Source organism: Podarcis muralis, chromosome 7 (genome assembly GCF_964188315.1).
Source record: "Podarcis muralis chromosome 7, rPodMur119.hap1.1, whole genome shotgun sequence".
Classification (NCBI taxonomy): Eukaryota; Metazoa; Chordata; class Lepidosauria; order Squamata; family Lacertidae; genus Podarcis; species Podarcis muralis.
This window is the reverse complement of record NC_135661.1, coordinates 9,338,999-9,364,940: the sequence shown is the minus strand read 5'-3', so window position 1 is coordinate 9,364,940 and position 25,942 is coordinate 9,338,999. Positions and strand designations below refer to the sequence as shown.

Here is a 25,942-nt window from a genome sequence, read left to right as displayed (position 1 = left end):
CCAATCGCCTTCTCAATATGGCCGTTGGACAGTCCGGGAAGCAGCGTGTTTTTACATGAATAGAATGTGTCCTTTTATTTAAAATGCATCTCTGGGTTATTTATGGGGCATAGGAATTCGTTCATTATTTTTTTTCAAAATAGTGTCCGGCCCACCCACCACATGGTCTGAGGGACAGTGGACCGGCCCACAGCTGAAAAAGGTTGCGGACCCCTGTTCTTGGCCATGGGTAGGCAAACTAAGGCCCAGGGGCCAGATCCGGCCCAATCGCCTTCTAAATCCGGCCCGCGGACAATCCGGGAATCAGTGTGTTTTTACATAAGTAGAATGTGTGCATTTATTTAAAATGTGTCTCTGGGTTATTTGTAGGGCATAGGAATTTATTCATTCCCCCCCCCAAAAAAAAAAATACAGTCCGGCCCACCACATGGTCTGAGGGACTGTGGACCGGCCCTTGCTGAAAAAGGTTGCAGACCCCTGGTGTAGATGGACCTAACAGTCTGGCTCAGTGCAAGGCAGTGTCAGATGGACTGCGTATGGTCAGATAGGTACAACCAGTTCCTTGCTTTGTCCGTTATGGCTCAGGGGGGAGCTGCCCACTGCAGGGAGCGTTCGGGGGGGGGGATTCCCTTCCTGGCAGGTGAGCCAGTTTGCCAGGTGTATCTGGGGATGGTGAACGCAACCCAAGTTCCAGAGCTGCAAGGCAAAGGCCGCTCTGCACTTTCTCTTGGGGAAAAGTTTCTTAACCTGGGCCATTGGTTATATAGAACCAACCACGGCCCTGTTTGGAATATAGGAAACTGCCTTGTACTTATTCAGACCATTGGTCTCTCCAACTCAGTATTGTCTGCACTGCCATGACTATCCAGGGTTTCTGGCAGGGAATAGTCCCAGACCCACTGCGATGGCCTGGGATTCGGACTCGGGTGCTGAACCTGAGGGATCCCAGCCTGCACAGAATTCCCCGCCTCCAGAACCAGCTGAGCCGGGGCTGGGGCATGAGCCTGAAGGGTCCTCACCTGTGCTGGGTCCTCAGGTGCAGGCACCAGCTGAGTCTGCTCTGGCTCCTGAGGTGAGGGAGGACCCATTGCCTGCAGGTGCTCCACTCTCAGCCCCGTCAGAGGAAGCTGAGGTTGCCTCTGGGTCCGGTAACCCTCCAGCCTCTCCTGAGCTGCAGAGGCTCAGGGCAGAGAGGCGGAGGGAACTAAGTTCCCGCAGGAGGAGTGCTCGCCTCCAGGCCAGGAGAGGCGAGTCACCAGAGGATCAGGACCGCCCTATGCCTCGGGGCAGATAAAAGCCAGCCAGCCCAATCCCAAGTTGCGGAAGCAACATTGTTAGGTGCTAGATCCTGCCTGAACCTTGTCCTGCTTTCCTGCCTGAGCTCCTGACCGGCCCTGGCTCCCTGCTTGCAAGCCTGTTCCTGACTTCACCCAGCTCCCTGCCCTGCACCCAGCTTCAGCTACTACGGACTGCCTCCACGTTGCACCTTTGACCACGGACCGGACTTGGACCTTGCCTCTCAGGTAACCCACGGGACCAGCACGCCCACCTGGAGATGCTCGCAGGGACTGAACTGGGGACCGTCTATGTGCAAGGCAGGTGCGCTGCCAAGGAGCCCTTCCCCCTGGTGCCTCAAGGCCTGCCTGGGCACTGTAACCTTCCAACAGTTTGACTTCACCCCGCAAGGCACAGTCCGCCATTTTCCCTCAGGACAAATGGATACCTGCCAGCCTGGGCTGGTGAGCTGTGTCACTCCCTCTGGCCATTGCAGGAGTGGCCCTACAGGCCAGTAGAATACCAGGTTCATAACTCCTTTAGTTTAAGGGCTTCCCTGGTGGCAAAGAGAGTAAAGCGCACAGGCTCTCCTACCTGACAGTCCCGGGTTCTAATCCCCGCGTGAATGTCACAAGGTTCATTTTTCAATGTCAAGGCATGCTTTGGAACATAGGAAGTAGCTCAATGGAGAGAAAAGTGCCTCTGGTGCTGTGCACGTCCTCCTGTTCCTGACTCCCCTTTAGTTCTGCATTCAGCAGGATGAGACCTGGTAGCTTGGTTGCTGTGCAAATGTAAGAGAAGGAGGCAGGGGAAAGAGGGGTGGGAATATCGCTAGATGGGGGAAAGGCAGTTTCTGCACTGCGGTCTGTTCTCTTTGCCCCATACTAGTCAACAGAACTGTGAAATTGACTACACCAGTGAAATTGACTGTACCAAAAGCCATTTGTGGTCTAGTTTCTTTCTCTCTTAAGAGAGATGGAGGCTTGTTTTTCTCCAACAGTTTTCAGTTGTGTAGGTGTATGTTTGAGTGAGTGAGTGAGTGCATTGGCTTGTGTAATGGCAGTTGTGGCATAGAGCCGTTTTAAGGTTACCAGATTTTTTTCAAATAATCCGGGGACACTTTTCTTTTTTTAAATTGAAAAAAGTTATTTTTAAAAAAGTTATTTTTTAAAAAAATTAAGAAGTAATCTCTTCTGTGGTCTCCTCTGTTGTGCAGCCTTCCTCTGGGTCCCGGCCTGCTCTCTTGGAGCGCTAGCCACCGTGGAGTAGGCTTGGGTCGGGCCTGGGCTTGGCCATATGTCCTTGCTCTCCTACCTCTCCTCCTCAGCGGCAGCGGCACGACAAGGTCGGGGCTCCCCTCTTTTTTCTCCTTCCTCTTCCTCTCTCTTCCTTCTTCTCCTCTCCTCCTTCTCCCTGTGTCAGCTCTGAGTTTTCCTGGCCCCGGAGCGCCACTGGGCAGCTGGGTGGCTGGGCGCTTTCGCTCCCGACTTGATTTGGGTCATGGGGGGGTCAGCGGTCCCCCAAGTTGACGCGCTGGGCGTCCCCGGTTCCCCCTCGCCAGTAGCAGTGGCAGCAACAATCTCAGCAGCCCGGAGCCAGCCTGGTAGCGCAGTAGGCTCTGGCTGGCTTCAGGAGTTGCTCGCTGCCGTGGCGCCCGCCATTTTGCCTCGCCGGAAGTCCCAATGGGATGTGTCTTGTGCCGTTGAACCAATCACGCAACATTCATTCCCTACTAATAAATCTACAACACTTGAAATATAAATGTGGGGACATTCCGGGGACGGATTTTGTCCGGGGACAGATTTGTAAATCCAGGGACTGTCCCCGGGAAACGGGGACGTCTGGTAGCCATGTGGGAGCCATGGCATGCACTATCCGCTCTTCCAAAATAGCTGTGAAAGGACACCTGGGGGATTCCCTTTGTGGAGAAAGCGTCACCTGGCTTCACCAGAGAAAACTCAGGCCCACAGATGTGCAGAAGCTGAAGGTATCACAGTCAACTTCATACCAGCAAAATAGCTGGAAGGGGCTTTGTTGAGCGGTGGGAGACTTGGGGGGGGGGAGCAGCAAGCTTTTTTTGGTTCGTTAATCACTGAATGCCAGATTACAGTGTGACATTTAACTTGAAAAAAGGAAAACTTTTTGAGGAGAGTGAGGTAAGAAAGCAACCAGGTAAAATACCAGTCTGCAATTCATCAGGTCACATTGCAGAAAATGTAGCATTTAAACCCGATGATGGAAGCAGGCACGAGGAGTGCCGCAAGGCAGGCAAATGTTTGATCCCCTCGGAGCTGCCCGAACTCCCAGGAATGTCCCTTTCTCAGGAAAGGGGCTCCTCTTAGGTTACAGGAGGGTGAATTTCAGTTAGGGGGAACTGCAGATTGACAAGTGGGGTTATGGCTGTCAGAGGCAAAAGAGGAGGGGGGGCTCTTGCACCTTTAAAACCTGAGGGGGTTCTGCAAGTGGAGCTTCTCAGGCAAAGAAAGAGCCCCTTGTACATTTTCTTCTACATCTGCCCCCCCTAAATTACCTAGAGGGCTCACTTGAGGTCAGGAAGAGGCTGGGAAACCACCTCTTGCAGATGTTACAGCTCTAGGTTCCTTGCGCTGAACAAGTGGATGGGGGGGTCACCCCAGACCCCCCCCCCCAAATCTAGCTTCTCTAAGCAGTGGGGTGCGAACATTTTTTTATTTTCTGGGCTCAGTGAACTGTATGTGGATGGAGCCTTGGCAAATAAACTTGGCAGGTTTATTTCACAAACACAACATTGTGTAGCACACCCAGTTAATTTTCCCTGTTTTTCAGAAGAGAGATGGGGAAAGGGTTAGGAGGTTTGGGGCTTGCTCCAAAAGACCAAGGGCTTATGCCCCCTGGGTATATCCCCCACCCCTCAGATTGGTGCCATACATTGCTGAGCGCTGAGGAAGGTGCAGCTGTTACAATCCTTAGTTCAAGGCTTTGGTCACCTTCAGAGTAAGGTTACCAGATTTTTTTCAATGAATCTGGGGACATTTTTCTTTTCTTGTTTCTTGTTTCTTTTATTTTCTTTCTTTTTTTGAATATTTATTGAATTTTAAATATTTATTTATTGAATTTATTTATTTATTGAATTTATTGAATATTTATTGAATTTTAAATGCAAATCTCATTCATCATGTTATTTACAATTATTCTCCCTCCCCTCCTCTGGACTTCCCTCAACTCCCCCTCTGCTGAGTTACTTGGTTTTATTTATCATATCCTGCTTTTCCGACACAAAAATAAAATCCCTTATCATTGCTCTGAAATATCTGTTCCTCAAATGAAATTGTGAAAGTTCATTCAAATCCTGCCAGTGAATCCTGTCCATTCTGTTGTTTCTGCAAATAAACTGTAAATGGTTCCCAGACTCTTTCGAAGTTAATTCAGGATACTTTTCAACTTCCGACTAAATAGATGGATTTTGTCAGGGGACTGATTTGTAAATCCGGGGACTGTCCCCGGGAAACAGGGACGTTTGGTAACCTTACTTTAGAATTTAGTTTGCCTTAGTACAGAGAAGGGCCAGATCCAGGAATGGATGCCTTTGATGGGTGGGGGCAGGCACATCCCAGTCACCTGACATCACATAGCGTGATTCAGATTGAAAGCCATGGTTGCAGAAGGAAGAATTGAGAACACAATCTAAGGGCGCCTCCGATAGAGTATGAATTTGGCACTAATTTGAATTGGAGACTTTCCTTGAAGCTATATAAAGGTAAAGGGACCCCTGACCATTAGGTCCAGTCGTAACCAACTCTGGGGTTGCAGCGCTCATCTCGCTTTATTGGCCGAGGGAGTCGGCGTACAGCTTCTGGGTCATGTGGCCAGCATGACTAAGCCGCTTCTGGCGAACCAGAGCAGCACACAGAAACGCCGTTTACCTTCCCGCCGGAGCGGTACCTATTTATCTACTTGCACTTTGACGTGCTTTCGAACTGCTAGGTTGACAGGAGCAGGGACCGAGCAACGGGAGCTCACCCCGTCGCGGGGATTCGAACCACCGACCTTCTGATTGGCAAGTCCTAGGCTCTGTGGTTTAACCCACAGTGCCACCTGTGTCCCCTCTTGAAGCTGTATAGGGTACCAGTAAAAAGGCTTCGGGGGGAAATAGTGCATGTTTCTGATTCTGATTTGGTGCCATGATTTCACCGTCTAGCACCCGATGTCATATGATGTCAGGGGAAGGACAGCTGTGCATGGCTTTGTAAGGATGGCTTCGCAGGCCAAATTCCAAGTCCTGGTGGACCCCACTAGACTTTGAACCTGAGGTTCCTGGCCAGTGCTTAGCATATCTTCTGTGAGACTACATTTCCCATCATGCTCTGTTTCTGCAAAATCACATTATCTTAGCCTTGTCTGTGCTGTAGTAACTGTGCTGCATCTCTTTAGAACAGCACCTGGGTCACTATACAGTGGTGCCTCGGGTTACATACGCTTCAGGTTACAGACTCCGCTAACCCAGAAATAGTACCTCGGGTTAAGAACTTTGCTTCAGGATGAGAACAGAAATTGTGCTCCGGCGGCACGGCAGCAGCAGGAGGCCCCATTAGCAAAATTGGTCTTCAGGTTAAGAACAGTTTCAGGTTAGGAATGGACCTCCAGAATGAATTAAGTACTTAACCTGAGGTACCACTGTATTACATGTAAGGAAGTAATCGTGAGAAGGGCTACTTGCACACCTAAATCCCCGATTGCTTTGTTTCATACGCACACTTGAACCAGGATTGTGGTTTTTAATAAAATGCCTCGAGGGCAATATTTTTGTTGGTGGAAACTGATGAAAACACACTTTGCAAAGATCCTGTTCCCTCCGGAAGCATTTGGGGGACGGAAGGGAGAAAGCAGGGCTGTGTACTAGGGCGCTAGTACGCAACGTTGACAATAGGGAAGGGGGGGGTGAATTGGAGGGGGGGGGAGATAGAGCTGATCTTTGTGCTCCAATGCCCGGGAGCAGGAGCAGCAGCAGCAATGGAGAGAAGGCCGTTTGCTCAGGTGGCTGGCGAATTACAAATGACTGGTACAGCTTCTGTTCTGAATGACAAGCAATTTAAATTCAGTCTTGTGTGGAAGGTTTGCAAGCTTTTTTGAGCCGAAAAAAAGAAAGAAAAGAAAAGAAAGAAAAAACACATCTCTCCTCTCTCCTCTGCCCCCACCCTCTTTTTTTAGATTTAATAGATTGGCTTAGCAGCTACTGCACCAGGACAGACTTCATTTGATAATTATCAAAACGGCCGCTTGGGATTGGTGGCAACCATTTGCTAATAACATTTCTGCAGGGTTCAAATGGTGGCAGAATCTTTGGGGAATTTCAGCTCTCTGTGTGTGTGTGTGTGTGTGTGTGTAGCTTAAAATGCAACAGGGCTTCTGGGATAGGATCTGAGCTAGGCAGGAATAACCGTTTCTCCCCAAGATGGAGAAGCTTATTCTAATACGTGTAAATGTGTTTCAGTCTTGCCCCGTTTTCTAGCTTCTCGCAGTGCACCAATTTTGACTTTTACAAAAACGCTTGTCTTGGCATCAGGCTAAATGGAACCTCCAAGCCCAGAGACAGTGGGCTGCGGAATACCAGCTGCTGTGTGTGTGCATGAAAAGGATTTCTGGAGGCATCCAGCTGACCACAGAGGGAAACAGAATGCAGGACTAGATGGACCCTTAGTGAGGTCCAGCAAGTCTTATGAGCTTGATGCAAGTCAGTAATAAAAAGAATAAATTAATACAGTGGTGCCTCGCAAGACGAAATTAATTCGTTCCGCAAGTTTTTTCTTCTTGCGAGTTTTTCGTCTTGCGAAGCACCGTTTCCCATAGGAATGCATTGAAAATCAATCAATGCGTTCCTATGGAAACCGACTTCAGACCAGGTCCGGGGACAGTCTGTCCCCCGACCTCTTCTGAAAAGGACAAGGGCTTTTCTTCCCACCCCCAGCATTTTAAAAAAACCCGGGACAGCGGAGACTTCTCCGCTGTCCCGGGGCGATCTTAAAATGCTGGCGGGCGGCAGCGAAGCCTCCTGGACCTCTTCTGAAGGCCGACGGGGGGCGAAAGTCTTTGCTCCCCCCCGCCTGCCTTCAAAAGCCGTCCGGGATAGCGGAGAAACGAAGGCTGGCGGCGGGAGGAGGTGTCTCTGCCCCGCCGCCAGCCTTCGGAGGAGGTCCGAGGACAGTGGGGAAGACGCGCTGCGCTTCCCCGCTGTCTCGGAGATTTCCCTATGGGCTTTCGTCTTGCGAAGGAAGCCCATAGGGAAATTCGTTTTAGGAAGCGCCTCCAAAACGGAAAACCCTTTCGTCTAGCGGGTTTTCCATCTTGCGAGGCGTTCGTCTTGCGGGGCACCACTGTAAAGCATTTCTAGAATAATAGGATGCCATCAGTGTGTATTAAAGGGATAGTTCTCTGCCCTGAGGAGTTAACAGTCTTAAAATTTGGAGCCAAGGAAACAGAAGAAGAAGGGGAGGCAACATTGCCATTCACCCTAGAACATCATCTTAAGTCGATGACTTTTTTCCCCCAGCAGTAGCTGTTAAGCCAATCTATTAAATCTGATGGAAGGGAAGAGAGAGAAAAGATAAGCATTTTTCAGCACTCTCCTGTCCAGCAACTGGTACTCAAGACGCATTGCTGCCTCTGTCTATGGAGACCATTGTGGCTACGAGCCACTGACAGGCCTCTTATCTTATCCGTGAATTTGTCCAATCCTCTCTTTTTAAAGCCATCTGGGTTGGTGGCCACCAGTTCCTCCTGTGGGAGTAAATTCCATAGTTTATGTGTTGCATGGAAACGTAATTCCTTTTCTCTGTCCAACATTCAGTTTCATTGACTGTCCATGAGTTCAAGTGTTGCAAGGGAGTAGGGAAAACTTTGCTGTCTCCACTTTCTCCATGTCAGGAATCATTTTATAAACTTATACAGTGGTACCTCACAAGACGAATGCCTCGCAAGACGAAAAACTCGCAAGACGAAAGGGTTTTTGGTTTTTTGAGTTGCTTCGCAAGACGATTTTCCCTATGGGCTTGCTTCGCAAGACGAAAACGTCTTGCAAGTTTGTTTCCTTTTTCTTAAAGCCGTTAATACAGTTGCGACTTGACTTCGAGGAGCAACTCATAGCACGCGGTGTGGTAGCCTTTTTTGAGGTTTTTGAAGACTTTGGTGATTTTTGAAGCTTTTCCAAAACTTTTCCGAAACCATGCTTCGCAAGACGAAAAAACTCGCAGAATGAATTAATTTCGTCTTGCGAGGCACCACTGTATCATGAATGTGAAGACAGGCTCTGGCGGATCAAGCAGACAAGACCATGATTGGTGGGTCCAATGTGATCATTTTCATGTGGCCAAACAAGCAGAGCTGGACCCTGTGGCTGTTTGTTTTTCCTTCCTTCCTTCCTTCCTTCCTTCCTTCCTTCCTTTCTGGTCAGGCCCAAAGCTGCAACACAGAAGGCTGGTCTTTGCACCCCAGGTCTCTTTCAGAATGTAAAGATGGTTGTGAAGAGCGATGAGGTGTAGCTTAAGTATGTGTTTCAGGGCATTTGCAAGACCCATCCCTGACCAAATGTGAGTTTGACTAAATAAATGTAAGAATGAATCAAATAATCAAAAAAGTGCTTTTGAAGTGATGGTTGCAGGGTCTGGGTTGGTTCATATGGGGAGAGGCGGTCCTTGAGGTCCTGAGCTGAATAAGGATAAATAGGTCAATACAGGCATTGTTGTTTAGTCGTTTAGTCGTGTCTGACTCTTCGTGACCCCATGGACCAGAGCACGCCAGGCACTCCTGTCTTCCACTGCCTCCCGCAGTTTGGTCAAACTCATGCTGGTAGCCTCGAGAACACTATCCAACCATCTCGTCCTCTATCGTCCCCTTCTCCTTGTGCCCTCCATCTTTCCCAACATCAGGGTCGTCTCCAGGGAGTCTTCTCTTCTCATGAGGTGACCAAAGTATTGGAGCCTCAGCTTCAGAATCTGTCCTTCCAGTGAGCACTCAGGGCTGATTTCCTTAAGAATGGAGAGGTTTGATCTTCTTGCAGTCCATGGGACTCTCAAGAGTCTTCTCCAGCACCATAATCCAAAAGCATCAATTCTTCAGCGATCAGCCTTCTTTATGGTCCAGCTCTCACTTCCATACATCACTACTGGGAAAACCATACCTTTAATTATACGGACCTTTGTCAGCAAGGTGATGTCTCTGCTTTTTAAGATGCTATCTTGTAGCAAAACAGGCATACTTGAGTTTATTGAACTTTGCCCCATTAAGTCTCCCTGGCTTGTTGCAATGCATTAGGATTCATAGACCCTCACTGCGGCGCACTGAACTACCCTGCTCAGTGGTGTTCTTTTAAACAGCAGCAGTTGGAGCTGCTACTCTATTTTAACACAGCTGCAAAGAACGCTGTGGACAGACAAAAAGCAGAGGGAAGTGGTCAGATTTCCAAAGTATCGAAAAATGGGGGTTACGGGCCGGGGAAATAGTTGTACCGTATGATTAATCCGGTGCTGCCATTGGCAATATCCATGCGCAAGGCTCAGCTCGGATCTGCAAGGAGCGCATCTCACAGCTGCCCCACCCTCTCAGAGTCTCATTTTAGCATTTCTAACAAGCAATAAATTGGACAACTTGACAAGTATATAAACACCCGAGGTCTTTTTTGGGGAAAGCGGGCATTTGTCTTTTCGCTGTGTCTTGCTGCACTCGCTGGTTTGATGCTAAGCCTTCCCCAACCATGTGAGAATTGAAGAATGACAGGTGACGTTTCTCTGACTTCAGCAAAAAAAAAGAGAGGGGGGGGATGCTGTGCTGTGGGAGTTTGGTGGCAAATCCATCATGGCTGACACAAAGTTTGACCAAAGTTGGGAGGAAAGTTTTAATTACAGCTGGAGCCACATGGAGCTGCGAAAATTCCCTAGGTTTTGCAGAGCGGTGCTGCAGATTTAACTGGGGTAAATAATTCATAAATGAGGAATGGTAATGTTGTGGTTGCATTCCTGCCATTCAGTTCTTAGCAGGGGTGCAAAAATGTTTTGCAGAAGTTAAGAGCCTAGGAGAGTTTTACCGTATTTTTTGCTCTATAAGACTCACTTTTGCCCTCCTAAAAAGTAAGGGGAAATGTGTGTGCATCTTATGGAGCGAATGCAGGCTGCGCAGCTATCCCAGAAGCCAGAACAGCAAGAGGGTTTGCTGCTTTCGCTGCGCAGCGATCAGTCTTGCTGTTCTGGCTTCTGGGATTCAGAATCTTTTTTTTCTTGTTTTCCTCCTCCAAAAACTATGGCTGGCTGATGTGGCCCTTGGCTGGTGGAGAGGAGCGCTGGGCTGGGCTGGGGTCACCTGGTTTGCGCCCCCTCAAAAATTGACTGACTACGCCCCTGTGCAGACCTGAGCCTTCGGTTTTTTTGGTGAAAAATCACTGTGCCATCTCACTAGCATGACAAATAATTTTTATTATGCCTCATTCTCTCTGGAGACAATTTGAATCCAGGAGCGCAGAGATGTATTCAATCTGTACATTTAGGAAGTGAAAGTTTGTGCCTTTTCTTATGTCCCAACACTCTCCTTAAAGACATCAGTTGTTCTGGCTGGTTGAGGAAGAACTGAGGTGGGACTTATCTCCCCACAAACATATTTGAACGAAGAGGCGGAATTTGATTTTTTATTTAAGCCATGGCATTAAATTATAATTTTCACCTACTCAAGGCACATTAAAGTTTTATGATGGCGTGACATTACAGGAGCGTCAACGATTTTGCCTGAGGCGTCGGGCACGGTTTCGAATATTGCTGGTCTGGGCGGCAGAAGCAGCAACATTTGTACCTTCTCTGGTTTTACATGTTATCCATGTGGTATTTGGGGAGGAAAAATGAAGCTCTGGGTAGCTATGGCCATCTTTCAATCTTTTTCTTTTTACCCTTCTTGAAGTGTTTGCAGGAGTCTGTAACCCAAAGCATTCAGAACTGACCACAGAGCACACATGCCTCGGTTCAGGACCGACAAAAGAAATATCCCCCCCACACACAATACATGACAGGTGGAATTCACCTGCCACTAAATGTAGCATGAATAATGAAGGGTCTCTCGGTGGCTATTAGCCACTGACCCCATTTTCTGAGGCAGTCTGTGGAGGCAGGGGGAGTTAAAATTGGATTTTTGGACTACAATGCGCTCTATGTGGGGCTACCTTTGAAGGTGACCCGGAAACTTCAACTAATCCAGAATGCGGCAGCTAGACTGGTGACTGGGAGTGGCCGCCGGGACCACATAACACCGGTCTTGAAAGACCTACAGTACATTTCCGAGCACAATTCAAAGTGTTGGTGTTGATCTTTAAAGCCCTAAACGGCCTCGGCCCACTATACCTGAAGGAGCGTCTCCACCGTCATCATTCTGCCCGGACGCTGAGGTCCAGCGCCGAGGGCCTTCTGGCGGTTCCCTCATTGCGAGAAGCAAAGCTACAGGGAACCAGGCAGAGGGCCTTCTCAGTAGTGGCACCTTCCCTGTGGAACGCCCGCCCATCAGATGTCAAAGAGATAAACAACTACCTGATATTCAGAAGACATCTGAAGGCAACCCTGTTCGGGGAAGTTTTTAATGTGTGACATTTTAGTGTATTTTTGGTCTTTGTTGGAAGCTGCCCAGAGTGGCTGGGGAAGCCCAGCCAGATAATTTAATAAATTATTATTATTATTATTATTATTATTATTATTATTATTATTATTAATTTCTATGTGGGATATTTAGCTAGGGATTCAAACACACCTCAGCCTTGTATCTGAACAGCAATTTTAATAGTGGGCTACACTGCAGGGTACAGTCACATTCCCCACAACCTGTAGTATGGGGGGGGGGGGGAATTGGCATCGCTGAGCAATTCTTTAAAAGACGTTCTTTTCTATTAAATAAATAAATATCACTCTGACATAAGACCCGTGTTACAAAGGCCACAAGTTGCTGCCTTTTCCTGCTCCCTTTTGTGCCAATTTCTCAGATGAAAATGTTCCTATTTTCATTTGAAGAGTGTTGGAGGGTATGGACTGTGCACCTGGAAGTCGTCGGCCTACTTCAAAGCTGTTGAAGGGACAGAAGAGAACATGCGTTTTTTAGGTCGGGGGGGGCACTTGTATAGTGATGGTGGACTCGGGGGCAAATGATGGCGTCGTGACACCCGGGACGGGGCATCGCTACATAGGGCGCGTGTGCGGGATTGCAACATACGACGCATGCGCTGTACGTAGCGACACTGCACGTGCGCTGTACATAGCGGTTTGCTGCCAGTGCCGTACGGACGGTGTCTGGATACACTGCTGGATCCCACCACCATCCGTACAGTGCTCAAGTGGCGCCGGCGGCGAACCGCTATGTACAGCGCATGTGTGGCATCACTATGTACAGCGCGTGCGTGCAACGCTACACATGCGCTGTACATAGCAGTTTGGCGTCAGCGCCTGGATCCTCTTAACATGCAGCTGCGGTGGCGCAATTGCTGCTTGCGCCCCCGCAAGCCCCCGCGGTTTGCCTTCTTGTCACCCCCCCAGATATGGCATCCGGGACGCACCCTCCCCGTTGCGATGCCACTGGGTGGAGTGTTCCAATGCCACTGATGGGATGTAGCGCTGAATATGAATGGACGCTCTGTGGTTTTTTTTAACTTCTTCCTCTCCCATCCGGCTATCAAAGGGGGGTTGAAGAGGGGGCCAGCCTGCCTGCCTGCCTGGCACCTAATTAGAGGAGATTAATTATTTCTTGGGTCTTCCTGCCAGTTTGAATGGCAGTTTGGGGGAAGGGATGTGATGCGCAGCACACACACGGAGAGTGAGATTTCGCTGACCACCTGGATTACACAGAAGAGGGAAGGGGGGGCTGAAGGAATCTTCTATCCAGCTCCAGCCCCCAGGCCCTCCCCTCCAATACATTAACAACAAAGGGAAGACATGGGTTGAAATCACGCTGGGTTATCTTTGTTGAGGTGCAAAAGCAGGCTTCGCCATACAGTTTCTATTCAATTGTGAAGCCCAAATTTGGACATGGGAAAAACAAGCAAGTTTCAGGTCTGCGTGTGTGTATTTTAAATTTGTAATACTAGAAAATCCTGAAATGGGATTAAAAACTCCACCAAGATTTTGGCTTGTTCTTCAAAAGAGATGGCTCCTTGTTTCTTCCTTTTTGTCGTCATCATGTTGCTAAAGTTGATCTCTGTAAAAAGTTAGCTATAACAAATTTATAACCCGCTTTTTAAGCAAGAGGATCTTCACAAAGCAGCATGCAAGGACCCAGACAAGTACAATCCAACTGGCATCGTCTGTAAAAATATAAACAGCCAGCCTGTCGCTGAAAAGAGATGGTTGCAGAGCTGGGATTCAGTTTCTGAGGTCAGCTGGTGGAGAAAGGAATAGCAACCATTTTGGGTCACCCAAAGATTCTGTCTCTCACAGCAGGCAAAGGATGCCCAAGGGACAGGAAACCTAAACTGGTTTTAGCAGTCATTCCTACTCCCTAGAGAGCTGTAATTCTGTGATGGTGGCTAAGGAGTATTAATAATATAGAGAATTCACTGCACCGCCCCCCTCCGAGGGAACTGATTGCTTTTGGTGTAGGCTTGCCATATTCCGAAGAGCAAGGCCGAGCGTGGCTCTAGCGCCCCCCTTCCCCCACAAGATAAAAAAATTAATTATTATTTGAAAAAAAAAGCACTGCCATAACTGTTCAAGGTGTTCTCCTGGTGCTTTAAATGTATGGTGTGTAGATGCCCCGTTAAACTGGTGTAAAACCAACTGATATTTTAATGTAGGCCCAGGAGAAGGGTTGCCTATTCCTGGAAACAGGGCCTAGTCCTAGTTTTGGCCTTCGTCTAGGACATGGGTAGGCAAACTAAGGCACGGGGGCTGGATGCGGCCCAATCGCCTTCTCAATCCGGCCCATGGACGTGGGAATCAGCGTGTTTTTACATGAGTAGAATGTGTCCTTTTATTTAAAATGCATAGGAATTCGTTCAGATTTTTTTTCCAAAATATAGTCTGGCCCCCCACATGGTCTGAGGGACAGTGGACCGGCCCCCTGCTGAAAAAGTTTTCTGACCCCTGTTTTAGGAGCTCAGGGAGGCAGAAATTGTTCGTCCCCTCATCCCTCCTGCATTTTATCCTCTCAAGAGCCCCGTGGGGTGAGATAGGGACAAAACAAGAATTTAAACCTCATGCATCCTGGTCCTCTTCTGACACTCTGACCACTACACCTCCCTGCAAGACTGAGGAAACAGGGCATTCATTAAATAATAAATTAAATTCCTTAATTTATTATGTTCTTTTACCACCTTCAGGGTGGTTCTGCCTCCGGCACCCAAGCTGTCTTGGGCTGTCCGATTTGCAGCGTCTTCACCTGAGAGCACAACTTTGCGGGAGAAAACTGCATTTCCCTTGATGGTACCTGCGTGGTTTTCGTTACTGTTATTTTTATCTTCCCCTCAGGTGGTTGCTCTTAGTAAAAGAAGCAAAGAAGCAGAAGCAGCGTTCCTGAGTGTTTACAAGCAACTGATTGAAGCTCCAGGTATGGTTCGCCTCGGCTCCTTTCGCGGAATTGCTTCTAAAAAGGCAGAAATGTTGTTCTGAGCCCCTAGTTATGATTATCCACAAGCTTTTGCTCACAGGAGCATCCTCAGGACGCCTTTGTTAAGTTGTGGGTGAACATATCAGACGACACAGCGATTCTTCAAACAGCTCTTGTTTATTCACAGGCCAGAACAGAACTGAACTGAAGGGTTTGGTCAGCCTGCTTATATAGAGCTCCAGTACAACGTAACTGTAGCAATTTTCTAAAACTATCCAATCACTGAATGTCACTTTCGATCCTTCATTTGCATAAATATCTACAGTATCCCCCTGCTGGCCCAGGGTGAGAACTTCAGTACATAACAGCCTTCGCTAAGGAAAAGGTGCCGGCTGACAAGATGCCTAAGCCTCTTATTATATTAGCGGTGCCATGAAAATGATAACCACAAAACCAGCCTTTTCATCCCTTGCAGTGCATCCTCACTTCCTAATTATGTGTGTCATCAGAGCTGCTTGCTGGGGGCGTTCCAGATTTCCTCAGCACCCGGGGTCGATTTGGATCTCTCCGATTTTATTTTTGAAAGTTGTTGGTCCTTGTGATAGTGAACATTTGCTAAGTTCTAACTTAGTCCTTATTTGAAGGCATGTTTTGTTACGTCACAGTAGGCCCCCTCCTGGGTGAATGCGAAGTGGGAATGCCTGTTCTAAGATGCTGTCTGGCTGTTGTTTCTATAAGTCAGGCATAGGCAAACTCGGCCCTCCAGATGTTTTGGGACTACAACTCCCATCATCCCTAGCTAACAGTGGTCAGGGGTGATGGGAGTTGTAGTCCCAAAACATCTGGAGGGCCGAGTTTGCCTATGCCTGCTATAAGTACATATATTATTGTGATGATATTATACAATACATATTAAAATTACTATTACACAGTATGATCACATATTGCACAGGGGTTATGTTAGCGGGGGGGTGTCGATGCAAAAGCACGTACAGTGGTACCTCGGGTTACATACGCTTCAGGTTACAGACGCTTCAGGTTACAGACTCCGCTAACCCAGAAATAGTACCTCGGGTTAAGAACTTTGCTTCAGGATGAGAACAGAAATCGTGCTCTGGCAGCGCAGCGGCAGCAGGAGGCCCCATTAGCTAAAGTGGTGCTTCAGGTTAAGAACGGACCTCCGGAACGAATTAAGTATTTAACCCGAGGTACCACTGTTTACTCAGACTACCCCTGTGTGACCGGAGGGACCGTCCTTCCAGAGCCAGTGCACAAGATGAGCTATGCCCCCCCCCAAAGCAAAACAGAGAACTTTTAAGCTTTCTGCCTTGCTTACCAGACTCCAGGAGGCTTGCAAAATATTGTGAGTCCCTCTGAGTTCCTGCAAGGTCTCAGGAGAGCATCCCAGAGCCCAATCAGCAAGGTGGGAAGCTCAAAAGCTGTTTCCATGCCAGGAAAACCCAGCACAAAATTAACTTTTCAGCTTGCCACCTTGAGTGCAATTAATTTGCACAGTTGCAGCCAGCCAGCATTCAGCCACACAAGGTCAAAATTGCACAGCTTAATCATGCATAAGATATGATCGGACTGTATCATATATATTATATAATAAGTATATTATATATTCATATTATACGATGATAGGCCAGGTTCAGCTAACTAGTCGTGCCAGCAGAAGCCCGCACAAGGACTAATGCAACAGGGATTTCCCTCCTCTCTCCCTCCCCCCCCCTTGCAGCCCCCTCCAAAAGTAAAATTGGCTTGGCTTAGAGGTGCCGGGAAAACCCCTGGAGGAGAAAGCAGATCATTCCATTGGGTTAGCAGAAATGCTTGGGCTGGTGGAACAATCTTCTTAGCGCTATGCTGAATTTCTCCCAATAATGGTAATAATAATGTTGCCTGACTAATCAGTGACACATTATTTATTTTTTGTCCCATTAAAGATGGCAGACCTAACTGATAGGTGGTCACTGAAACTGTCTTTTCCTGGTGTGGGCATTTGGACATTTGCAAAGTTTTGCCGGAGTGGTTTTATCACTGAGCATCCGTCTCTCCACCTGCCCCTCCGGCGTTTCTGACTTCATTTCCCCCGCTGCGTCGGGTCTCGCCTATCGCTCCCTGCATGGCAGGAAGGGCTCGCGGTGAGCTGGTGTCCCCCGTGTTCTTTTTGAAGAGGTAGCAGAACAGACAAGAGGAAACATCTTTTGCTATCGCTGTATTTCAGTGCCTGAGCCAAATCTGTCTTGACAATAAAAAAGGAATACATTTGCTCTCGCCTTGTAATAACGCTGCCGCGATCCGCGCTTGTCTCTTTGACAGCAAGTTAACTAAGATGACTGAACTCCCTTCACAGCAAAGGGGCAGACAATGGAATTTAGATTTGATGGGTTCGGGGGTGGGTTGGAAGTGTTGCGGTGCATATGGCCATACCTCTCAGGTATTCCTTGTTGTGAGTAGCATCCGTGTGCGTTTGACAAAAGGATTATGGAGCTGTGAAGCAGGAGCAGTGTTTATCCACCTTTCCTTTACCACTTGCAAGCCCAGATTTTGGAATTTGAAATCCGGAAGGGAAACAACTGCCTAGTCCTCATGGCTGTGAAGATTAGCTTGCAAACAGGTGAGCTATACCTGATTGTATGTCGGAAGTCAGTGAGGGGGCTGAGCGGAGGTTCCATTTTTGTTTGAAGCTCAGGGTGGAGCTCTCTGCCGATGTTGATTAAAATATTTTTCATTCCTTCTTGTAAATGGTTTCACTGCAATCCGATTCCTATATGCTTCTACACTCAGAGGTACCGTATTTTTTGCTCTATAAGACTCACTTTTCCCCTCCTAAAAAGTAAGGGGAAATGTGTGTGTGTCTTATGGAGCGAATGCAGGCTGCGCAGCTATCCCAGAAGCCAGAACAGCAAGAGGGATTGCTGCTTTCACTGCGCAGTGATCCCTCTTGCTGTTCTGGCTTCTGAGATTCAGAATTTTTTTTTTCTTGTTTTCCTCCTCCAAAAACTTGGTGTGTCTTGTGGTCTGGTGCGTCTTATAGAGCGAAAAATACGGTAAACGGCACTGAGTTCAGCAGGAGTTACTCTGAAGTAACTCTGAAGGATTGCAACCTAAATATCGCAGCTCCGTTTACCGTCTCTATAAATTCATTCCAGCTTTGTTTTAGTTTTCTTCATGTGTGTCCAGTCCAGTGTGGCAGCTCTTATATTATCTGCAAGGACAAAAGAGGTCCTAAGATTTGATCCGTAACACTCGCCTCACGAGAGCTTCCAATGAATATTCTGACTAGGAACATTCGGGGTTATCCAACAGTGTGAAAAAAGACCTTTTGCAGAAACGAACAAATACTCAGAACTGCAGCTATGAATAAATTAACAGAAGTGGCTCAAAGACTAAATAGCTCTGATAGTATTGATGAAAAAGTGGCAATGCTTGTTTGGGTTTTGGAACTAGAATGCCAAAGACTGGATATGTTAGCAGTGCTCGGAATTGGTTTGTTTTGTAGTTATCGTGATCCTTTCACTTTGGGGGGGCTGATTCTTGTGTTCAGTTCCCTTGCCTTTATTTAATTCTTGTATTTATTATTATTATTATTATACTTATGTACCACCCGATTAAGACCTTTAGAGGCCCTAAGGAGCAGGAAGATTAAAGCCCCCGCCCCCGTATACAACTCAAAATAAAAACAATACTAAAATAACATTTTGTTTTTCGAAACGGCACAAAGCTTACATGGCATGCTGCAATGTTGCACATGGTTATCATGTGCCACACATGACAAGATCTGATTCCCTTGCATTGCTTTGTAGAAGAACGCCCCCCTGGTTTAGGTGGGAGGGTGTGATAAAAGGAGACCGGGGAAAGTGGGGTGTAAGAAAGTCTCACAAAGTTCTGATTTTTCTCGTGATTTATAGTTTTGATGGGGTTTTTTGGGGGGGAATGCAAAATGTCAAATAATTTGTTGGAAGCTGCCCAGAGTGGCTGGAGCAACCCAGTCAAATGGACGGCATATAAATATGTTGTTGTTGTTGGGATTGCGGCGCTCATCTCGCTTTACAGGCCAAGGGAGCGTTTGTTCTAGGTCATGTGGCCAGCATGGCTAAGCCATTTCTGGCGCAACGGAACACCGACACCAGAGCAGCGCACGGAAACGCCGCTTACCTTCCCGCCAGAGTGGTACCTATTGATCTACTTGTACTTTTTGGCGTGCTTTTCGAACACATGCTTAGTCAGCTTATTAAATAATCCAGCACTGTGATGGTCCACGACTGGTGCCCATACTCAGGGTCCACTCAGTCACCAATAGAAATTTAGAAATAGACAGCATTGCCTCTTGTGATTGGCTTGCAGTAGAATGGTGCTCAATTGGCCAGTCCTCCTTTTCTCCTTTCCTGATCAAGGTGACTACTTTTGCTGCACTCAGGGTCAGCTGCAAGAACATGGCACACTCTTGAGTCTGTTTCTGGGTCTGACCCCACCAGAGTCCCTGACCAAATCAAACCTCCGCTCACCTTCTTGCCCCGGAACCAAACCCTGACCCGCCAGAGTGCCGCTTAGCTGAGTCCGCCGAGCTCCTAACTGCCAGAGACCTGCAAGAGAGCTTCTGCGAGGATGTTAATTCATTTTCCAGTCAGTTAGGAGTTTGGGCAAAGCGGGTGTATGTTTGTTCCCTCTCCTGTCATTAAATTTCATCATGGAGCATGAAATTATAAGGACTATATGCTCTGCGATGGGTCAAACCCGCCACACACCACAATTTCCTAATGCACCCTTGCTCCTTTTTTCCTGTATGCTCCTCTCCCCCAGAATGACTCTTTCCCTGCAGGTATTCCACCTATAAATGCATGCATATTTGTTGACAAGCAAATTCTTTGTAGAACATTTCAGAAGCAACAAACAAGTTCCTGATTCAACACTTTTTTAGACAGATTTTTTTCGAGGGGCGGTGTGTTTCTTTGGTGTTGTGTGTGTGTGTGTGTGTGTGTGTGTGTGTGTGTGTGTGTGTGTTGAATGGCTTCTGCCTATGCAAACCTCAAGCGGAGAAAGGCAGCGAGAAAGTCTGATTGCTCAGCAAGTATTTTGATAAAGTGAGCCCGGGCTTGTGTGTCTGTAATTACGGGAAGAAGGAAAAAAAATCATAAATCTTCTTGATATTGTTCAGACAGATGTGGCATGGAGGAGAGGGACGGGTGTGTGTCTGTGTTGGGCTGGGAGGGTGGCAGGGAAGGGAAGCAGTAAAATTGTGTTAAAAGCATAATTAATGTCATTGTTGTTGAGGATGGTTTGATTTAAGCCTCCCTTTTGACTTGCATGGTGGTGATGGATGATTTCTTCATTGTGTTTTAGCTTTCATGGGGGCGGGGAGATCCAAACAAACCACAGACTTGTTGGAGAAAGTAACTTGTTAAGAAAGGGCAGGGCTAGGAATATGTGGGATGTACGCAACATAATAGGGGCCAAGATTCAGCTTCCTTGGGATCCCAGCTTTCAAGATTCTAGATCGCTGAAGAATTGATGCTTTTGAATTATGGTGCTGGAGGAGACTCTTGAGAGTCCCATGGACTGCAAGGAGATCAAACCTATCCATTCTGAAGGAAATCAGCCCTGAGTGCTCACTGGAAGGACAGATCGTGAAGCTGAGGCTCCAGTACTTTGGCCATCTCATGAGAAGAGAAGACTCCCTGGAAAAGACCCTGATGTTGGGAAAGATGGAGGGCACAAGGAGAAGGGGACGACAGAGGACGAGATGGTGGGACAGTGTTCTCGAAGCTACAAACATGAGTCTGACCAAACTGTGGGAGGCAGTGGAAGACAGGAGTGCCTGGCGTGCTCTGGTCCATGGGGTCACGAAGAGTCGGACACGACTAAACGACTAAACAACAACAACAGACCTCAAGATTCTGGTGATATATTTGCAAGGGCCTCTTGTAATGAAATCTCAGGAGCTGTTCCAGCCGGGGAGCTCTTATATTCTGTCCTTGTCCCCAGCTGCAGGAGAAAACAGGTTGGGCAGAGGAGAAGCAGGACTTTCATCTGTGTGCTGTAATCTGGCTGCTTTTGCACATACAAACCTCTGCCAGAAATTTGTTACTGTGGTTGAGTTCACATGTGCATGTGTTATATTTGAACCTGTGGAGTCTAGAGGCTGCTCCTCTGCATTGTTCTTCATTATGAACAAGCCTCTTAGGGTGTTGTTGGGAGTAATGCAACATTTAAAAAGGAGAAGGAAATGTCTCCCAAAAGCTCAGTAATACCTGATACTGTTTAGGGTGTGATGTCATTGGGCTGCATTAATTGCAAGTGGCATGTGAAGACATTTGTTAACATGGGGCGACCGTGCAGTGTGAAGGGTCTCTTGATGGAGGCAGGACGTTGAAAGATAGTGAACGGAGCCCAGGTTGGTCTTGCTAAGGTCAGGATTAGCGACACCACAAAGTCCTTTCAAAAGGAACAGTTAATGTACAAGGGGCAAGGGGAGAGATGCAGGACTTGTTATGGAAGCTTCTATGCCTTCTAAAAAGAGGCCAGCAATTGACTGCTTGATTTCTGCGTCGCTTCTTCATTTTGAAAAGAGACCGCAGAGGTGGGCAGAAAGCAGGCTTGCAAAATAGCGAGCCGTGAGGAAAGAAGGAGGTTTGAGCACCACAGAAGAGTGAGAGTGGTTGAAGTGCAGGGTGCTTCCTTACCCTGAGACACAGAGTCTTTGCCCATGCAGCCCAGCTGTCATGGCCCCAGAGAATCCTTGGAGGCAAAGTCCGCCAATGAGGCGTCCCAGGAGGAGATGGATCCACCCCCTGGTCCATCCCATGTGGAGCCCATATCTCATCCCCCAAACCCCAGAGGGACATACTGTTGGTCCACAGATTTCTTGGTGGATCAGGGAGGCCCTTAGGAGACCACCCAACAGCTTGAAGAAGCCAGTTGCTACAGAGGAAGGCACAATCACTGTGACTAATCACATGTAGCATTCATGGGGTATGATGATGATGATGATGATGATGATGATGATGATGATGCTAATACCCCACCTTTTTCCCAAACAAGGACTCAAGGTGGCTTACAGATAAAATAGAAGTGGCTAAAAACTTACATGGGGAAACAATTCAAAAGCAGTTAAACACAAATTATTAAGTGTGTGTGTGTGTTAAAACATGCAGATAATTACAATACAAATATCACAGCACCATCCCTTTCCTTAAAAGCAGTCAGTTCCTAAAAGCCTCTTGGAATAAGAAAATCTTCACCTGCCAGCGGAAGGACAACAAGGAGGAGCCAGTCTAAAGGGAGCTCCAAAGTCTGGGACCAGCCACCAAGCATACCTAGCCCAGGCTTTGAAGATCTGCCTGTTGCTTCAGGAATACTGCTGGGACAACTTGTAGGATCTGCCTCAGCGGTGGGATCACTAACCCCGGTTCTGAAACTCACACCTAGGTCCCTCTCCAAGGTGCTGATCTTGCCACCTTCACTTTCTTCTCTGCCTAGAATTCTGGAACTGCAGGCGTCCTCCTTGCTTGGGCCAACACCTGTCTTCACAGGTGGGTATCCCCATGGATTGGGACACCATTGTTGTCTACTCTGACTGACAGCAGCTCTCAAGGGTGGAGAAGGGACTGGACCTGGAGCTATCTATGCATGCAAAGGACGTGCCCTATCACATTGCTATGCGGCCATTTGAGGAAAAGGTAGCCGGGCTTTTAATGAAATGCACAGTTTGGAAAAGTTCCAGCAACCCAAATGACCATGGGGGTGGAGCAACTCTCCTATGAGGAAAGGTTGAGGCATTTGGGACTCTTTGGTTTAGAGAAAAGGTGAGAAATAGGTGGTGGGATAACAAGGAGGGAGCCAGCCGGACCTCTCATGGGAGGGAGTTTGGCTGCATGAATGGTGTGTCATGGGTCGCCAACATTGTGCCCTCCAGATGTTGATGAAAAACAATTCCCAAAATTCCAGATCCCTGGGAGTGGGTTACCCCAGCTTCAGATGGATTAACAGAGAAGAGGTTTCCCAGTGTGACTAGGCCCAGAAGCAGTCTGTCCCAGCATTGCTGTGTGGCTGTAGAGCCCAACCACTCGGGCGGCAAATACATCCGAGAAACCTCTACCCTCACAAATTGCCATATGGAGCACTCCGAAAATTGCAGTTTAGTTAAAATCAACAACATGGTTTGAGGTTTCATTCGTGTGTGTGTGTGTGTGTGTGTGTGTGTGTACTAGATCTGCTACCCTATGAGCAAGTTTTCTTTGTTTTTTATAAATATACCCACCTAAGAGAGCCTGCAATCCTAAATCCCATTTACCAGGGAGTAAGTCCTATTGAACTGTATAATGCTTACTTCCAAACAGGCACAGTTACGACTGTGCAGTTAGTCAGGTCCACTCATTTCAATGGATCTACTCTGAGCGTAACTAATGTTGGATGCAAGTATCAGAAAGACCACCTCCTTCCCCATAGGGTTTTCCTAGGGTAATTCCATCTCTATGACAGCCCCTAAGCTGTGGGAATCCCTCAGGGGCTGTCATAGAGATGGCCCTCTCCTGGGTCACCAACACCCCAAGCTTCTGAGGGTGATGGAATTACCCTAGGAAACCCCTGTGGGGAAGGAGGTGGTCTTTCTGATACTTGCATCCAACATTAGTTACGCTCAGAGTAGATCCATTGAAATGAGTGGACCTGACTAACCGCACAGTCATAACTGTGCCTTTTTGGAAGTAAGCCTCATATACTTCAATGGGACTTACTCCCTGGTAAATGGGATTTAGGATTGCAGGCTCTCTTAGGTGGGTATATTTATAAAAAACAAAGAAAACTTGCTCATAGGGTAGCCGATCTAGTGAGACTCCAACCAACCACTGTCTTAATTTGCTTAGAGACCTAAAATTGCATACACAATTTTAATGCGAATTTTTGCCATGGCTTTGTACCCTTAGTCTATGAAGTACCTAGCAATCCCCTTGTTTCGCAAGACATTGTCAAAATGCGTTTTATTTTCTTCTTCATCCACCTGCATTATATATGTGTGTGTATGTTTTCCTGGAAACCCTACAGAGTCAATACTTTATTACCCAAAAGGCTGACTTGAACAGAGAAGGGGAAAGTCATCCCCCCCCACCACCATACCTTTTTTCTGGTTGATGCAAAAACTGTTTCCAGAATAAATTGGGGGTTGCAAGTAATGTTCAACAGCACCTCCTCGTGGCTGGATGTCAAATAGGTGATCTAGATAGCAAGGCTTGCTTCAAAGACCGACTTCACTGAATTTGGTCTCTTCCTGCGAACGTTCCCTCGAATGCAGTCAAAGTAAATTAGCCGTTAGTGGTCTCAGGCCATAGCAAGCATGGCTTTAAAGTACTATTTTGTTATATATATTTCCGGCTTTGCCGGAAAAGTTCTCACGGAGGGGGAGAAAGGTATAAATAAGAGTGGTCTCTTACAGAGAGAGACTTCTTGTACAACTGTGCCATCACAGGATAATTCATTTATTTGAAAGTATCAGGGGAAAGTTTGTCCCAGCTTTGGGCATCAAAGGAGGCTTCAGTTTGATGCTGTCCCACCCCAGTTGCCTCTGGGAAGTCAGCAAGCAGTATTTGAGCACAAGAACCCGTTCCTCTCCTGTGATTCCCAGCAGCTAGGATTCAGGATCCCAAGCGAGGACGGGATCACAAGTGAAGAAGCGGGTTCAATGAGTCCAGAGTCATACGAACACAGGCAGCTGGTACAGAGTCAGCTTGTGGGTCCGCCTAGCTCAGTCTTGCCAACACTGGCTAGCAGTGGCGTTGCGGGATTTCAGGCGGGGGGACATTCCTAGCCCTACCTCAAGATGGTAGGGAATGAACCTGGGACCTTCTGCATGCAAAGGAGATGCTCTGCCATTCAGCTAAAATCTGTGGCGACCCAGACCCATGACTCCTCCCCACCTTCCCCTCTTTCTTATACCGCTCTTCAATATTGAATTGAAATACTTAATTGTCACTTGAGGGAAGCGGGTGGCGCTGTGGGTTAAACCACAGAGCTTAGGGCTTGCCGATCAGAAGGGCGGCGGTTCGAATCCCCGTGACGGGGTGAGCTCCCGTTGCTCAGTCCCTACTCCTGCCAACCTAGCAGTTCAAAAGCACGTCAAAGTGCAAGTAGATCAATAGGTACCGCTCCGGTGGGAAGGTAAACGGCGTTTCCGTGCGCTGCTCTGGTTCGCCAAAAGCAGGTTAGTCCTGCTGGCCACGTGACCCAGAAGCTGTACGCTGGCTCCCTCGGCCAATAAAGCGAGATGAATGCCGCAACCCCAGACTCGGCTACGACTGGACCTAATGGTCAGGGGTCCTTTTTTTTGTCACTTGTACAACTTGTATACAGTGAGATTACATGAGCACCCCCCCCCCCACTCAGCTCTCTTAGTCTTAATTCCCCTCGTTTACTGACGCACACCCACCAAACCCGAAAGTCAGTTGCCCTGTTGTTATCTTTTCATTCAGCAGCCTAACAGCCCACGGATAGAAGCTGTTCTTTACCCTGTTGGTGCGACTAACCGTGCTTCTATATCTTCTGCCTGAGGGCAGGAGATCAAGAAAGCGCTGGCCAGCGTGTGAATCATCCCTGAGAATTTTCCTCGCTCTCCTGAGGCAACGTTCTTCCGCTATTCCATCCAGCAGATTCACGGGACAGCCCATAATATCGTGTGCTGTATTCACCACCCTCTGTAGGCACTTATTCCCTTAGTGTGACAGGGTCATGGGCATTGCTCAAACCTAAGAATAGTCTTGCTGGATTAGATCAAAAGCTCACCTGGTCTAGCACCCGTCTCCCAACATCAGCTGGCCAGGTGCTTCTGGGAAACCTCCCCTGTAGGAAGACTGTGACAACAGCCAAACCATGGTTTATTGGAGTTTGTCCGTGTCTTCAGTACCTTGGAATAAGGAAGCTTTCATTTAGCTTTCTTGGCTGATAGCTACTGATAGATTTCTCCCCTTCCATGAATTTCTCTAATCTCCTCATAAAGTATCTAACCAGAGGATATCCTCTGGCTTTTTGTTTTTTAAATTAAAACTTAAAGCATCACCAATGGGCACCATCATATAGCCTGATCCAGATCATTGCTAGGAGTCTGAGGCATGGGCCCCAAATCTCCTTTTTTTATTTTTTAGGG

General features: G+C 47.7%; 1 protein-coding gene across 8 annotated transcripts in view; it reads left to right on the top strand.

The window, feature by feature from the left end:
* Positions 1 to 25,942, top strand: part of CUX2 (cut like homeobox 2) — a 234,067-nt gene that overhangs the window by 156,365 nt on the left and 51,760 nt on the right. For 6 of the 8 annotated variants that reach the window (XM_028741293.2, XM_028741297.2, XM_028741296.2 and 3 more), the window contains one exon: positions 14,730 to 14,808. The exons of the other annotated variants lie outside the window; for them this stretch is intronic. In XM_028741293.2, the coding sequence (XP_028597126.2) occupies positions 14,730 to 14,808 (79 nt within the window). The remainder of the gene's footprint in view (positions 1 to 14,729; positions 14,809 to 25,942) is intronic. 8 annotated transcript variants of the gene reach the window in all.